General features: G+C 40.0%; 1 protein-coding gene across 4 annotated transcripts in view; it reads right to left on the reverse strand.

Moving 5' to 3' along the window:
- The window catches only part of Pcdh9 (protocadherin 9), an 883,393-nt gene extending 867,016 nt beyond the window's left edge, over positions 1-16,377 (reverse strand). For all 4 annotated transcript variants that reach the window (XM_015987550.3, XM_006994033.4, XM_015987549.3 and 1 more), the window contains exons 1-2: positions 14,954-16,377; positions 10,559-13,729 (exon numbers count right to left, since the gene is read on the reverse strand). In XM_015987550.3, the coding sequence (XP_015843036.1) occupies positions 10,559-13,594 (3,036 nt within the window). In that variant the 5' untranslated portion in view covers positions 13,595-13,729; positions 14,954-16,377. The remainder of the gene's footprint in view (positions 1-10,558; positions 13,730-14,953) is intronic.
- Positions 16,378-16,645: the final 268 nt, after the last annotated feature.

Below are 16,645 nucleotides of genomic sequence, written 5' to 3' on the forward strand. Positions count from 1 at the left end.
CTCCAGACCTGGAGGCTATTTGCACACTTAAGTTCATGACCACTTATATATTAAATATGGGACATAACATGGCACGGACAAGGAAATCAAATACCTACATCTACTGCCTAGGTGATGCAATGTGTTATTAATTATCACAACGTTTTCATGTAGTAGTTAATCCAGTCATTTCTGCTACTTCAAATATCAAATTATTTCTATGGTTTCTAATTTCTTAGCTGGAAAGTGAATTAAATAGGTCAAATCATCTCAAAGGCACATTTGAAGCTTGAGCATGTGAGAATCCTCTGAGTTCTATTAGACACTAAATTTATCTTTCTAAAATTAATATAGTAACCAGACAGTGCATTAATCACTATTCAATTATTATTTTGCTTCTTTTTCCAGAGGCTTTGCTACATTCCAATTTACTTTCCACTTTACTAAAGAGTACATTAAGAAAACTTGCGTGATACCTTTGCCTTTTTTTGTTTTCAAAGCAAGTATGTCTTTCAACCATATAACAACAAACATGCATTGGTCATTATGTTTTGGAGAAACTTCTCACTAAATATTCATTTTAGATACTGTTATGGTTAATACTGATTGTCAAACTGTTAGAGCTAGACTTGCCAAGGAGACATACCATGAATGTGCTTCTAAATTAGGGAAAGTGACTTATTCTAAATTTGAGTGGAACCATCCTACAGATTGGAATCCCAGATTGAATAAAGAGGAGGAAGCACGTTGACCCCCAGAAATCATTTCTCTATCTATGTACCCTGACGGAAGATGTAATTTTACCAGCTGCTGCATGTTCCTGCTGTCCTGCCTCCCCTATTATAATGGACAATGCCCTCAAACGCCCTCAAACTCTTAACTGATACAGCCTTTTTCTTTCTGCCTTAATTTGATTTTTGTCTATGTTTTGTTACATCCATGAGAACATGAGAAAAAAAAGAAACTACTACAGATGCTGAGACATGAAGAAAAGAATACTGATGCTGCTTAATGTTTCTCACCCTTCCCATCCTGATTGGAGAGCCATGATTGAATGGACAGATCTATTGGTAAATAATTAAGGAAGCAATAGGAAACATAAATATGTTTAAGTGGGGGATGCAAACAGTGAGTAAGAATGTTGAAGTCTTGAAATGACTTTTGTGGACAAAAAAAAGGGGAAAGTACAACACAAACATAAAGTTTAATTAAACAAGATTAGAGAAATCTCTTAGATCATCATTTACGGAATGGCTACTTAGTTCTTTCCTCTCACCACTACTGAAAGTTCGTGTAGCGAAATGGAAATGTAAGTAAGACATGTCACTTTGAGGAAATCACTACAACTCTCCTTACCTATTATACTGCAAATGATAATGCCTCATTAAGTAGACTGTCTGCATTGACATTTGAGACTGAAAGCAGGTCTATGTTTTGCACCATACTGATTATTCACCTGGGTCGGACCTCCATCAGCTGGAGAGGATGCGCAGTCCTGCCAGTAATAGATGGTCTTGAGGATCACTGCTCCTAGCCCTACCTAGAAGTCAATAACCCTTACCTAAATCAGAATTTCAATGTCTAAAATAGAGACTTTAGGTGTCAAAATTAATACATTTTGCTGCCACTGGTTTCGCAGATTTTCCCATGGAGACAGAGTAAAATGAATGCCTCATATCACTCCAAAATACCATGAAGATTGTCATTGACTTTATAGTACTGTAAAGTGATTTTCATACTTGTTTTAATTTGGGGGCAACAATATGGACAGTTTTCACAGAAATTCTATTACATTTTATTCAAGAAGTTTAATTGATACTTCCTAGATATTGTCGAGATATTTCCCTCTCACCTCAACTCTCTCTCTCTCTCTCTCTCTCTCTCTCTCTCTCTCTCTCTCTCTCTCTCTCACACACACACACACACACACACACACACACACACACGTGTGAGACTGAAAGCAGATCTATGTTTTACGTGTGTGTGTGTGTGTGTGTGTGTGTGTGTGTGTGTGTGTGTGTGAACTTGTACTAACCATGTTTATGGTAAAAAGATCTCTGGAAAAAATATTCCCTATTTAAAATCTACTGAGAAACTGAGAAGCTGGATGTACACTAAATAACACATATGAATATCTTCCATCTAGTGAATAACAAGGCACAGAGCAAAGAGGAGTTGCTGGCACAGGTGCATTCACAGCTGATATAGAGGAAAGGCCATTGTGACTCAGGACTTCCAATGTGAAAATTGGTTCAATGACATGAATATATGACCCAGGAGGGCATCAACTCACATCTCAGAGCTCACTCCATTTTGTCTCCATTTGTCACTTGCACCATCTACAAAGTTTCCTGCAGAATCCTGTGTAGCTGAGTGTTTGAAAGTCCTCAGCATGCAGCTGTTATCACACAGAGGCACAGATTGGTCGTATCCTCGGATTCCAAAAAAGCACCAGTATCTTTTTTTTTCTCTCAGCAAAGATCTACTACAGAACTACTGTCAGCAGAAGATATTTTCTTCCTTTGAAAGATACAGCTTCATTTCATAATGCCTTCTGTTTCCATTTCCTCCTTATTGATGTTTGTTTAATGAGGAAATGGGAGAAAAAAACTAAAAATTTCATTCTCTGAATTGGGATTGCTAGTCTTTTGTTTTCCAAACCCATCATTTATGATGAACAGAGACAGAACTTTGCCCTGTTCCTATTATGGGCCACACATGATTTAAATTTTTTATGGAAGCAAAAAAATAAAGTAGAAGCATATTTGTAATCATTTTTAAATATGCATGGCTATTTCTACCAATGTACATGTAACCAAGCTAGTCTGCAACATTAAGAATTAAAGAACTGCCAGCCATTTGCTCAACACTATCATGAAGGTAAATAAAATGACAGCTATCCATGCCTGGACTTAAAAAAAATGCTACAAATATACACTATTTACAAATGAGGCAGAAAGAAATATTACAATTGCTTGAGAAATAATTCAAGATACCTTGGGCTGTCATATGTTTTATAATCAGAAGAGATTCTATTAAAAAAAAATTGAGAGTGCTTTCTCAGGAGAGGTGAAGCCCCAAATCACGGGCCTCAGAGATACCTCCAAGAAAACATCAGCACGCCTGCATCATCTGTTCTTCAAAATCAGAAACATCAAATTGCAAAAATGTCCATTCTAATGCAAGTGTCTGATATTTTCATTCTTTTAAATGTATCCAATGTGTCTGCATTTGGAAAAATTAGGCAAATCTAATTCCCTAGGCTATAAATCACTCTAATGTAGAGGGAAACGTGTTAGCTGGTGTATTACAAAGCCTTTACTTCATATTTAATAGGCACCTGCAATTCCAGCATTATACAAAGCTCTCTACTTTGCAAATCTTTAAAACCCCACTTAATTTTCAGCACTGATTTCCTGCAATCTAAAAGCTTATGAAGGGTTCACTGTGTTCATACAGATCTATGCAAAGTGTGCCGGAGCTTCCTTGTCTGTGATGGCATTCATCTAGAGGTGAATCCCAAACTTCTATCACTGGAGTGCTTATTTCCGACTAAAATAAATATTCTCAGGATGGAAGCTGAAGATTAGGGAAAGAGGAAAATGAGACAAAGTAACTAGCAGGAGGAGAGATATGTGCAAAGAGCAGCTCAGTAACAATTCTTCATACCATGCAGTGGAAGCTTAAAGATCCAAAGCCCCGGCCACCCATTACTTCTTCAATATTCTAAAAGGGATTAGAGAGTTTCTTAATCAACTGCTGAGAGATTGAAAAAGGCTTGGAACTGGATATTAGCAAAGCTGCGTATTACTAAAACGTAAAGATGGTTCGATAGCGAAAACTGTGAAGGAATGTTACATGAAAGGTATTATACAAGCAAGAAAAAGTTGACAAAATTACCCCTCTTTCCTATAGCCCTAGCTGATCTAATTAAAAGCCTACACATGTCAAATTGTATGTAATGATGTCCAGTCATGAACAGACATGTTTCTTTCATTCCATCTGGAATAATTTGTATAGAATGAATAAGAAGAAACAGTCAGATTCGCTTTATCATCCTACCTAGGTTCACATCATCACTGCTCTCATAATTTGCTCCAGGTACAACATTTTCAATCCAATACATGCTTATGTACTTGAAGCAACTAATGGTGAAGATGATCAGAAAATATTTTCACAGGTCTTACTGGATATACATGAAAAAATAGATCTCTAATGAATGTTTAGGAGTTCTGGCTTCTTTAGCATTATATGTTATAGCTGAGAAAACTCAACTAATTCTGCCATTATATTCTTATCTATAGGAGAAATACTGAATATAAGACAAAATATAAGTGAAAAAATTAGAAATTGTATTTTTTCATCCTCTTTATTTCAGTCATAATACTTTACTATTAAAAAAAGATAGTTGTTTAACTCATATAGGAATTTTAAACTTTAATGAATCTTGGCTTATGGGGGGGAAAGGAATATAAATCTAAAGCAAAATGTCAATCATGGTAATGTATCTTTCAAGTTCTATGTTTCTGATGACTGACAGCCCAATAGGTTTGTATAAAACAAAGGCAAAAAGGCAAGTGTTCCTTTCCAGATGAAATGTTTGACAGATTTAGCAGTTATCTGAACTACCACCTGATGAAATCTTAAACACTGGAGTGTATAGACCCCTTTATGGACATGTGAGACCATATTTCTACACTTTATCTACATTTGCTTCTGTAGTGTTATATATGCTCCAGGGATGCTCTCTCTTAAAAGTGCTCAATTTCCTAGAATTGCTACTTAGATACTCTGACTTCCGTGCTTCCATGAATCTCATGTTCCTTTTGTGGCTTGCAGTCCCAAATTTTCACTAACAAACCTATGATAAATTTAAGGGCCACGATATGTACAAATTCGGAAAGAATATTATATAGAAAATGAATGTTAAGAAATAAAACATCCACAGCCTGTAGTTCTTTTTTTTCCAAATAAGCTAATGTGTAAGATACTACCTGCATGACTAATATTATTAAGAAGGCAATTTATAATTTTATTACACCACATGGAAAAACCACATTTCATGCAGACAGGCTTACACGTTGAGGATTTTAAGTAGAAGCAGTAAACAGTTCACTAGATTTGGCCTTGTTTTATTCTGTTTTGTTCATAAATACACAAACACTAAGCCTTTATCTCTAGCTAAGCCAAACCAGAAACATCAAGTCGGGATATGCAGACCAATCTGCACAAACACTTAGCCTCAGACAGATGGAACAATACAAGGTTAAGCTTTTGGCACCTGATAGAATACCAGTGTCCTCAAACCAGGGAACTTACAAAATGAAGAATGTGGAGAATAAAAGTAATTGCAGAAACTGCACTTGTACAGAAATATGATCTAAACACATCATTCTCATACCTTAGTCTGTAAAATAATGTAACTGAGGAATAATGCGTTAAAATGCCATTTGCAGTATTTACAGTATAATTTACAGATTTGTCCTAAATCACAATGGATTGTGAAGAAACCTCATTCTAAATTTGAGTTCTTTCATTCAATCTCGGCTTTCTATTTTATGACTTTTAATTTATGCAATGCTAACAAGTAAATTATAGTTTGCAATTAAATAGAGAGGGTGTTCATATATCAAAATAAAATGGAATATTGTCACAATTAAAAAATTTCCAAGGTTTTTGTTTTCATTTTGCAATGCTACAATATGAGCATTGCACACTTTAGGACAGTGATCTCTCACTGAACTATATCCCCAGAGAGGCAAGGTAATTTTAATAAGCCAATAACTGTTCTGTCACAATTTGGGCATGACTAGTCAGAACCATGGAAAAAAAAAGCATGGTTTTGGTAGTCATGATTGCATTAAATCTGGAAAATGGGACAGTAGACTATTTTAACTATAGAAATTTCCTGCATGCTAATAAATATTCTGTAAGTAATCACACCCTAAAAATCCTGTTTAATACAATGAAGTTTTTTGTTTGTTTCTATTTTCCTTAAGGTTATTAGGAATGAATGAAACAAAGTATACTGACTATCAAGTGGGTAAAAAATCCAAAACACAAACAAAACATCAAATGTCCCTGTTAAAAATCCAAGAGGAAGAGTAGCCACTATGAATGATCAACCCATCTTTACCTTAGAAGTCTGAATCAGTCTCCAAGGGGCTATCTTTTATTTCCTAAATATGAAAACTGACATTACAACCAAAATAAGTTATAAGTGGAGAAGGTATAGCCATACAAATCACAGTTTTATTAGATTTTGAGGTTGGGACATTTTTTGCGATGTGCCTACTGCATAGTCATGACTACTTCTGTACTCTCAAATTCAGTAGTTGGAAATGTGCTGAAGTTTCTGCAGGCCTCACGTTAGATTCCATTTGCTCCTTTCACTCTCAATTGCATTTGTGTCTTTCTGAATGTTGTAAAGATCAGCACTGTGACTGCCTTATGTGTTCCACATGTCATAATAACACTGCAGTACTGATTGTGGTGGATTACTCAAAAGTGAAAAGTATTCACAAATGTAATATAGTATCCTAAATGATTGGGAATTGAAGCAATTCCCTTTGCAACTGTAAAAGCACACACACTTGCTTGAGTATAGCCTGTCTGCACATTTTCAATGTATAGATTCTTTAATCTATACAATATAAATGTGCATCTGAGCAAATACTGTAAAGCATAAACAGTTAAAGTCAAGATACTTAAGCTCTAAAATGAGCATTTCACTTAGAAAATTAAGTATCACTGTTTACCCAGAACCAAACTCTGGTGCAGCTCGTACAGATTGTTTGAGCACTTGAAGAATTTGTCAAATGTAAATAGATCACTGTTCTTTATGTTAACATTTTCATTTATTCCCGCCCTCCTGCTAGAGAAAACAAAGCACATGGGACCAAGAAAATTAATTCCCCAAATGCTGTCAACCAAGTTGGGAAACAGCACTAAACAGCTTACTATAAAGCCTCCAGCTACAATAAAACAGCTGTCAGTAAATGGGCAGAGTTGAGATGTACAAAAACAGGACTGTTGGATATGATAATATGAAAGGGAAAGGAGATCATTTCTTGTCCTAATCTGCTAAGTCTGAATCTCAAAGGATGGAACTCAGAGGAGCAGAATGCAATGTCACATAGGAAACTGCTAGCTGGGTACCTTTCCAAGTCTGACCCAGATGCAATGCATCAGAATTGGTCTAGATGAATCTCATACCCAAAACCTCTTTCAAGAGAGTCTGTATTGATTCTGAGACATAGGACTATTTTAAAACAGAAGGAACGTTTTTTTTGAAGTGACCAGTTACAATTTAGTCTGCTGACACCTTTGCAATGGACAGCAGTGAATTTTGCTTTGTTCCTTAACTGATAAGTAATGGAGACACAATCCTTTGCTTAAAACTGTAAATTCTCAATCTGGGAACACAGAGGACACTTTTTAAATTATTAAATGTTAGAGTTGTTATACTGAAATTTAAATGATAGGGTTGTTATACTGAAATTTAAAAAGGCTTAGTAAGATAGAGACAATAGAGGGATGGAAATTACAATGACCTCATGCATTACCTGTAAACACACAGGAAAATAGCAAGTGAGAGTGTGTCAGACAAAATAGGGTCACTGCACCACAGACCAGCTCAGGATGTAAAACCAGACATTGCACTTTCATATGAACAATACAAACTCGTGATACTTAAATTTGGTAACTTTTTATTCAAGATCTTTGCATTTTCCACACCTCAACTAGCACCATGAAGTAAAAAAGAAGTCCTCTTAAAGGCAATCATATCCACTTTACCAAAAAAAATCTTTACATATTATGTATTAGTCTATAAATTTACTTGAAAGAAATTGTAGTAATAAAATTTACATTTTTAAAGTCATAAACTATGGAATTCTAGTTTGTATAAAGGCTACTAGTTGAAACAGAGGTTAAACAAGAAATAAAAACCCCTATTTGTTCTAGTTTTAAAAAACTATCTTAGAGAATTATCACAGCATTCAGTGAACACAGTTTTAAGAAGCTATATATAATTTATGTCTTTCATTCACAGGAAATAGCCTTTCCCCCTAACTTTGTATCTATGCCTTGGTGTACTCCTATTGCCTCTCTACTTACTTCCAAGATTTATTTTCTCAAGTATGTTTATTACATTTTTATTTTTTATTGTGAAAGCTTTTAAAAGATATAAGCATTGTTATTTCAATAGCTCTTTATCATGGGACTGAATTTACAGCTACTTTTCAACATCAAAATGTACACCAGAAAGCTACAAAATGCCTCATGTTTGAAAGGTGTGTCTGGAATATAATGTAGTTTCCTTTAGGGAGTTACTCAGCATCCTGAGAGCAAGATTATGTCATATAAACAAATGTCTTTAAGACAAACGAAGCTTCATCAGAAAATCTTTTTAAAGCTTTGTTGAAATACATCTGACTAGCATGTATGTTTTGTATCATATTTAAGTTCAATAACTGTGGGGAAAATCAGAAGGTGTTGGCCTGTACCTCACTAGCAACACCCATGACACTGACATCAAAGAAGTGAGAGTATTAGAAAGGAGACAGGTAACTCTCTATGGGAAACCAATTTCTGATCTCACGTGAAAAGTTTCAGTTTACACTAGTTTTTTTTTCAAGGAATGATAAAAATTCTGTCATACCACAAATACATAGTATAGAGTTTAATAAAGTGAAAACCAAAACTTTTCTTCCTTTTTCATTGATATAGCAACTTCTTAATTAAGATCATTTAGTTTCATCAATTATTTTTCTTACCATAATGAACTATTTAACAACTTTTAAAAAACTTTGCTATGGTTGGATGATTTTAAAATTTTAAAACATTGCTCTCTTCTCAAATGCTGATAAGGTTGGTATGAAACTAAGCTGTACTGTTGACTTCCACTTATAGCTAATAACCTAACCGATTCCTCTGGTACTTCAAAACTGATGTTATTTTAGGTCTTTTTATCTTGTGCATTTCAGCTTTAGGCATATGTGTGTCTACAATGCTTTATTATTTAATATTTCAAATGAAGATTTTACTTTCATAACCATAGGCATTATACTTAATATTCATGGAGGACCTGTGTGATTCACTGACAAAATCATTTTTATAATACCTTATTGTCATGAAGCCTCAAAGTCATTACAGAGCAGTTACTGAATCTAAAAGGGGAAACAGTTTCTGTAAGATACACTACTCTACCACAACTTTCGGAATAAACAAAACAACAACAACAACAGTAACAAAAAAACCCCTCTTGCTTTTCCAAAGACTCGCCAATGACTGTCAAGACAACTCTGCAAGTGAATTGTGTTTCTCTTGATTTTCTGAGACCTGTGTTCCTAAGAGTTAGCCATGTGGGTGGATGGGCCACCAGCAGAGGTGGACTCCTAACAAGAGAAGGAGCTTGGCTTCCAAAATCCTAGAAAGTTGATGTGCTGAGAGCAACTCACTGAAGAGCAAGCAAATGAACTTAAATGCTGGTTGCTACAGAGGGACTATCATTAAATAAAAGGTATCTTTGGCTGTACTACCAGCTTGAGCCTTCCCTCCCCCTCCTCCCAGCTCCTGCAGGACTGGCACCTGGCCAGCACAAGGGACATGATACCGTAGTGCCATCTACAGGCTATTATCGACATTCAAACTTAGTGGCAACAGACAAGCACCAAAGAAATAAATTAGACAGCGCTGCATTTAAATCTTTATTAACAAGGAATTATTAGACCTAAGAAAAACTAATTCTGGATTTGGTTGAAATATGAGTTTCTCAGCCTCTTAATCCCTCTTCATATGGCATATTTCACAGTTTAAAATGAGTTATGACAGATCACTTATGCATTACTAAGATGAAGAAGTATTTACAATGGATTCCTTCTTTTCTCTATGAATTAGTAATATTAGAGACAAAGCATTCCTTTTTTTTTCATTTTCATATTTGGCCGTTATGGACACTGAAAATCTTTCTGAGAAAGACCCAATTTTCTATATTACAATAAAATAACTTGAAAGCAAGGTTTATACTTCCTATATGGCTTAGATGCAATCAATCAACAATCATGTGCTTCACAGCTGATGTACATTTAATATCCTACTCTCTTTTTTTAAAGAGTCTAAAAAAACATTAACCCCTTTAGCAACCACAGCTCCAGCATAATTGGTATCAGACCTTCAAATATCACTTAAACTTGAGATTTGAAGGTGATTTTTTAGATCAAAAGGTAATGGGAAAATCTTGAAGCAGGCAATTTGGAAACCCCAGGAGCAGAATTGGGCAAATCAGGATGGGTTTTCTTCTTGAGCAAACATTATCTTGGGACGTTTTGGAATAATTTCCCCTTTTCATCTTTTGCCATTTGAAGGAAACTGGGAGGTTAAATAATTCTCAGAAATTTCAAAGCTGTTCTAAAAATTCTTGACTAAGCCCCAGAGGAATAGAAAAGGGGTCAAGTTTTTTTTCCTCCTTATAACTTGGCTAAAGTTAGACCAAAACAATAGACACACTGGCACATTAATACTGGTTGACTGGGCACTTGTATGCAGTACTTATAGACCAGTAAAGGTGCTCGTTTACCTGTCTGGTGTGTAAGGGGCCCTTTGTCTTGAAGCCTCCTTGGGAGCTGCACTCTGAGGCACTGAAGTGGTCTGAACTAGTGGAGGAGCGTTTGGAAAGCGTGTCACAGCCCCCAACGAAGGTGTTGTCCAAAGGGAGCTCCTGAATGACATGGTGCTTTTTCACGGAAACTGGAGTGTCTGGTTTGAGATGAAAAGCAGGCTGCGGAGAGGCAGATTTGTAGTGCTTGGCCAGGTCAGGACTGTTAGGCTTGAAGGTTGTTGGGGGTGCAGGTCCCCAGTCAAATCTTCCTATACTCTGTTCCTCAAGCTCAGCAGGCAGGCTTATGGTCCCATTGATAGGTTCGTGGACTGCATCATCGGGTTTGGACTCTTCAATAGTTACAAAGTTCAAGAGAGAACTCTTGGGTGACTTTCTTTTCTTCCGTTTCTTCTTCTTGTTTTGCTTATTCTCCTGGTTTGGGGACATCCACTCAGCACCTTGCTTGCTCCTCTGAGCTGCTTTGAACCTTGACGCATGGCGACAGCGCACCAGAACAGTGACAAAGATCACAACTATGACCACCATGGCCCCCGCGACGATGGCAATCATGATGGTGAGATAGTCCTCGTTTTGATAGGGTTGGCTGCTATCTCCTATGTTCCTGTCCAGTGGGGTCTCCATAGTCCTGCGGATCAAGTCATATATGTACGAGGCATTGCCAGCCGTATCGTTGACATAAAGAAATACTAGCACAAGGGTGTGCAAAGCCTTAGGGTACCCCAGGTCACTTATGTTGACCACCAGACGGTGCAGGCCCACGTCAGTCGGTGCTGGCTTTTCTTCTAGAGTGATATTGCCTGTTACTGGGTCAATCCGAAATAATCCTTTGTTGTTCCCACTCACTATGGTATACTTAAGTTCAGCGTTCATTCCGGTGTCAATGTCCACTGCAAAAACTTCCGCAACCACAGAACCAGGAATGGCTGAGAGTGGCACCAACTTAAATGAGGTGTTGGATGGTGGTGAAATCACAACCGGACTATTGTCATTGACATCCATCACATTGATAGTTACTTTTGCAGTAGAGGACCGAGGCGGCTGTCCTCCATCGGTGGCTTTGACATCAAAAGTGTAGGAACTCTGCTGCTCTCGGTCGAAGGAGACATTTGACTTTATGACCCCTGAGTAGGGATCCAAGACAAAATTTTCATTGTCATTTAGAATGGAGAGAGTCACAGCTTTATTCTCTCCAGCGTCTTCATCTGTCACTGTGATGACTCCCACAGTACTATACTTTGGCAGATTCTCAGACACAAAAAACTGAAAATGATTATGAGTAAACTTGGGGCTATTGTCGTTCTCATCCAGAACAGTAACTATCACGGCGGCTTGGCTTTGGAGGGGAGGGGTCCCATTGTCCCTGGCAGTTACTGTAAAAATGAACCGCTCTTGTTCCTCCCTGTTAAAGACTCTGGAGGCTGTCAAAACTCCTGTCTTTCTGTCCAGATCAAAGAAGGAGGCATTCGGTCCAAGCTGATAAACAATGTCTGCATTTTTCCCACTGTCTTCGTCTGTAGCACTAATAGTTGTTAAGTATAACCCACGTCGGTTGTTTTCAGAAACTGACAGCTCAATTACAGGCTGGTTGAAAATTGGTGGGTTGTCATTTTCATCCTCAAGCTTAACCCTTACCAGGGCAGTCTGGTTCAAACTGGGCTTCCCAGAATCAGAGGCAACGATTTTAAAGCTGAATTCTTTGGTGCCCTCATAGTCCAGCAGAGAAGAGGTCTCTAGCAGATACTGGTTGTCATACACTGCCTTCAGATGAAATGGGACCTCTCTTTCAATAAAACAGATCACTTTGCCGTTCACGTCTGTGTCCTTATCTGAAACTGTAATTAGGGCAATCTTTGTATTGACTGGATCTTTCTCAGATAGATACACTGTGCCGTTGATGGGACTTATAATGTACCTGAGGTCTATGTTTGGAGGGTTATCATTCACATCTGTGACATTGATGGTCACTGTGGCTCTGGCAGGAGTGGAGCTGCCATCACTAGCCAGCACGGTCACTTTGTGAATGGCTGTCTCTTCCCTATCCAAAGACCTCTGGACTGTAATCAGCCCAGTTGTGTTATTTAAAGCAAAGAGTCTTTTGGTTGCAGGGGCGACCTGGGCACCAAAAATGTAGCGGATTTCAGCATTGCTGCCTATGTCTGCATCAGTAGCGTGGAGCTGAATTACAGAGGTCCCCACAGGAGCGTTCTCTGGAATATGCACCTCGACTTGACCCTCTTTAAACACGGGTCTGTTGTCATTCACATCACTAACTGTGACCTGCAGTATGGCTGTGCTGGATTTCTGTGGAGTGCCTCCGTCCTCCACTTTGATTTTCATTACATAGGTATCTTTTTGTTCTCGATCCAAGTTCTGCTGAACAATCAATTGCGGCCACTTTTCTCCCTCTGGAGTTTCCACGATATCCAGTCCAAAAACACTCTGCCCGTTTAGCAATTCATAATGCTGCACCCCATTGAAGCCTGTGTCAGGGTCTGTGGCTGATGGGATTGGAAAGCGGCTGTTGATCAAAGTGTTTTCTGGAATGGAAATATTGATGACAGGAGACGGAAACATTGGGGCATTATCATTGGTATCCTTGACAATGATCTTGATTTTGATCAGCCTGAAAAAGTCATTGGGGAGGATCACCACCTCAAGTTCAAAGAAACACTCATTCTCCTCAGCATAAGAGGCTCCGGCACAGAGTTTCTCTCTGTCTATTCTGTTGGAGGTGGTGAAAATCTCCCCGGTGCTGCTGGACACTTTTACCAGAGGGGCATCCCCAGCTTTAGAAACCAGTCTGTAGACAAGGCTGGCACTGGTCCCTGTGGCAGCATTGATGTGAGAAATGTTCAGGTCCTTTGGTATATTTCCTATGGGCACATTTTCAGGCAATTCCTCTCTAATAGTGTAAATAAGTTCTTGAGCTATTGCCGAATCCAGCCTTAAACAGGCAATGAGAGCAGCCAACAGGTAAAAATCCCTCAGGTCCATGATAATGTATTTATTTTCTTTCCTTGGATTTTAGAGTTTAAAGGTTCCCACTGAGGAATGATGCACGAATTGCAAGAGGAAGTGTGCATGGACTGGAGGAGGCATTACATCTCATCTCTTATTTGGAGACAGCCACTGTCAACACAATTGCACAGACAATATTATTCTCCAGTAAATGAAAACACAGTCACAAAACACTGAACCACATTATCACTGCATATTAGTAAACATGGCAGTTTGCTCTGCCACAGTTTACAACTTAACTCTGTGGCCAAAAACACTGACTATCCCTTGCTTGTTGCCTTTGCCCGGAGAAAATGAAATTCATCTACTTTTGAATTAAGGACAGCAGCTATTTTTACCTGGATTTCCCCCGCACTGTTTTTTTTTTTTTTCTTTGAGAAGGCTGTTTAATTCAAAGCATGAATTCTTCTTCTGCTCCTCCCCTCCCCCCTTTACCCACCTCCTGGTCTCTAGCCCACCTCCCCCAGTTGTTTGAGGTGGAAGTGAAAAACCTCAAGTATTTAGCTATGATTGCTGCCAACTGCTTTGTCACATGTTAGATATGATGTGTTTTCTTCTCTGTCACACTGAGTCATCCCTTCCTCTCAAAAGACTGCTTTTCCTTCCTCCCAGTTCTTCCACTGTCTTCTAATCCATCCTTACTGGGAAATGAGCATCCGGACATGCTGCTGCAGCAGCAGAAGCGATAGTCACTGGCCACTACGTATTCTCATTGCCTCAGCACACAACCAAGACTTCACATTTCTTACTCAGAGCCTGTTCTCTTTTCTCCATGCTTCCACATTGCCCCCATCGAGATAAATAAACACACTAAAACTTTTAAAAAAACGTATGATCCTAGACAATTGCTTGTCACAGAGGTGAACCCGTGTGCTGGGATGGAAGTGAAACACAGACAACATTCCTATGTAACATCACAATATTTTTCTACCGCGCATACAAGAGGGGGAAAAAATGCAGTTTCTTAATCCGGTGTCTCATTATAATATTAGTAACATTTGCTACACATAAATACCGCAACCCGGTAACACACGTAAGAGAACTTCCGCTCAGATGCCCCTCTAACTGCAGTTTAAATGGGTGCAAGGCTTCAGGCAGCTCCCCACTGGAGTAGGACTGGTCAGTTCCCAGGCTCTAATCTTATCTGCATTAGGCTGCACAGTAGCTGATGCCCGCGATTAGTTCCAGCAGAGTGGTGCAGGTGGGGTTGCAGATACAGACCAGTAGGTGAGCTCTGCCCCAGCCGGCTACCCAATTACAAACACCCCTCCGTCTACACCGAGGACATAACTAAACAAGGCATTTCCCATTGTGCATGCGAAACTTTACACTTACGTTAGTTGCCTCAACCTTTCCCCTTTCCCGGTAGGCTGCAGTTAAGAAGGATTTGTTCCAACACATAGAAAGCCATGCATCTGGTAGCACCAGTTTGGGGAGAATTCAGAAGCAGCAAAACGTTTCCTCCTTGTAAAATGTGTGGCTTCGGGCTGGCAAATTAGCAACTCCCGAGAACAAATTCACAGATTTGTCGTTAGTCATTCTCTCCACATTTCCTCGCTACTGCTATTACCCACAGGGTCTGGGCTCTTCTGGTATTTAGCACACACCACATCCAGTTGCACTTCTTCAGCTCGGGAGTATATCCCACAGCAACCAGCCTACCATTTGCATCCGATGGCAATACTGCTCAAGTCTCTAACTTCTGGTAGGAAACGTCAGAGTTGGGTGATGCTGATTTTTCTGGCTGTTGTCCCGGGGTGCCAATTGCCCGACAAATTCTTAATCCGTGAGCTCTTTCTCGCTTCGGAGACTGAGGCTCTCCTTCCTACCTCGCGTACTCTCCGCTTTCCCTTCTCTTCTGCCCCCCTCTCCTTCTCCCTCTCCTCTCCTCTCTCTGAACTGAATTTCTTGATATAACTCTCAATAAGCCCAGAGGGAGGGCGTGACGGCCAAAGCCCCGCCCCGGGGTCCTGATTGGCCAGCATCTTGCAGTGCGGGAGGCTGCAGAGGCTGCGGGAGGGGCCGCTGAACAAGGCGCTGACTGTCTCCAGCCTCCCCTCCCCAGCGTCCCTCGGCAGCCTAGAAAACCTGGAAAACCGATCCCGGCCCCGGGAGAGCTGGCTTCCAGGACGCTCACTGAGCATGCCCGGCAGGGGCCAGCACCCGAGGAGACTCTGGAGCTCTCAGGCTCTTACCGAGCTTGCAGCAGCAGCGGAGCCAGGGGGATGCGGTTGCAACCGCGCGGAACCAGGGAACCTAGAATCTCGCCTCGGGGTGATGAGGGTCGTCGAGGTCGCTCTTTCCTTGATGCATTTCTGTCTGCAAAGTGGAGGGGCTGAAATGCAGAGATGGCTGAGACTTCGAGCCATCCCTCAGCGAGGAATTCTGACCAGCGAATTCTGGAGCATATTAAACCATTAAACCGACTCTGTGCCCCGTGCTGCAAATTGAGGCATTTGCTGGCAGGGGCATCTGAAGGAAGGGCGAAGAGGGCGGAGAGCTAAAGATAGGGCAGTAGATATTTAAGTCTCGGTGGAGGATCGAAAGAAAATTAATCTGGGCATTTACTGCGCGCCAGGTCACTGAAACAGTCTGGGGAAAAGGAACGTTGCATCTGGGGTCCTGGGGCACAGCTATGGCCAGTACACGGTGCGAGAAGTCTCCATTCCCAGGAGCTGACAGAGCTGCGGCGCCCGATGCTGGCCGCCTCTGCCTTTCTGCTTTTGCCTCACAGGGAACCCTGAGAACCTAGCTCACCAGAATGGAGGCTACAGCCGAGCCCGCTCCCAGCTCACCTAACTGCGAACTTTGCTTCCGACGGGCTGGAAGGAATCCCCAGCAGCTGTTAGAGAAGCTGCAAAAGCTCCTTGTCCCCTCGGCACTTTCTGCTGGATTCATTTCCCCCGCCAGGCACGTCTCTGACTCCAGCCTTGTAGCACAGCCTCACAAGTTTGTTTCTCATTTTCTTACCAAGGGATACTTGGTAAGATGGGATATTTCAGAAAGGGTTAACCTAATTCCTGTAAT

The sequence above is a fragment of the Peromyscus maniculatus genome, chromosome 9, assembly GCF_049852395.1.
Source record: "Peromyscus maniculatus bairdii isolate BWxNUB_F1_BW_parent chromosome 9, HU_Pman_BW_mat_3.1, whole genome shotgun sequence".
Lineage (NCBI taxonomy): Eukaryota > Metazoa > Chordata > Mammalia > Rodentia > Cricetidae > Peromyscus > Peromyscus maniculatus.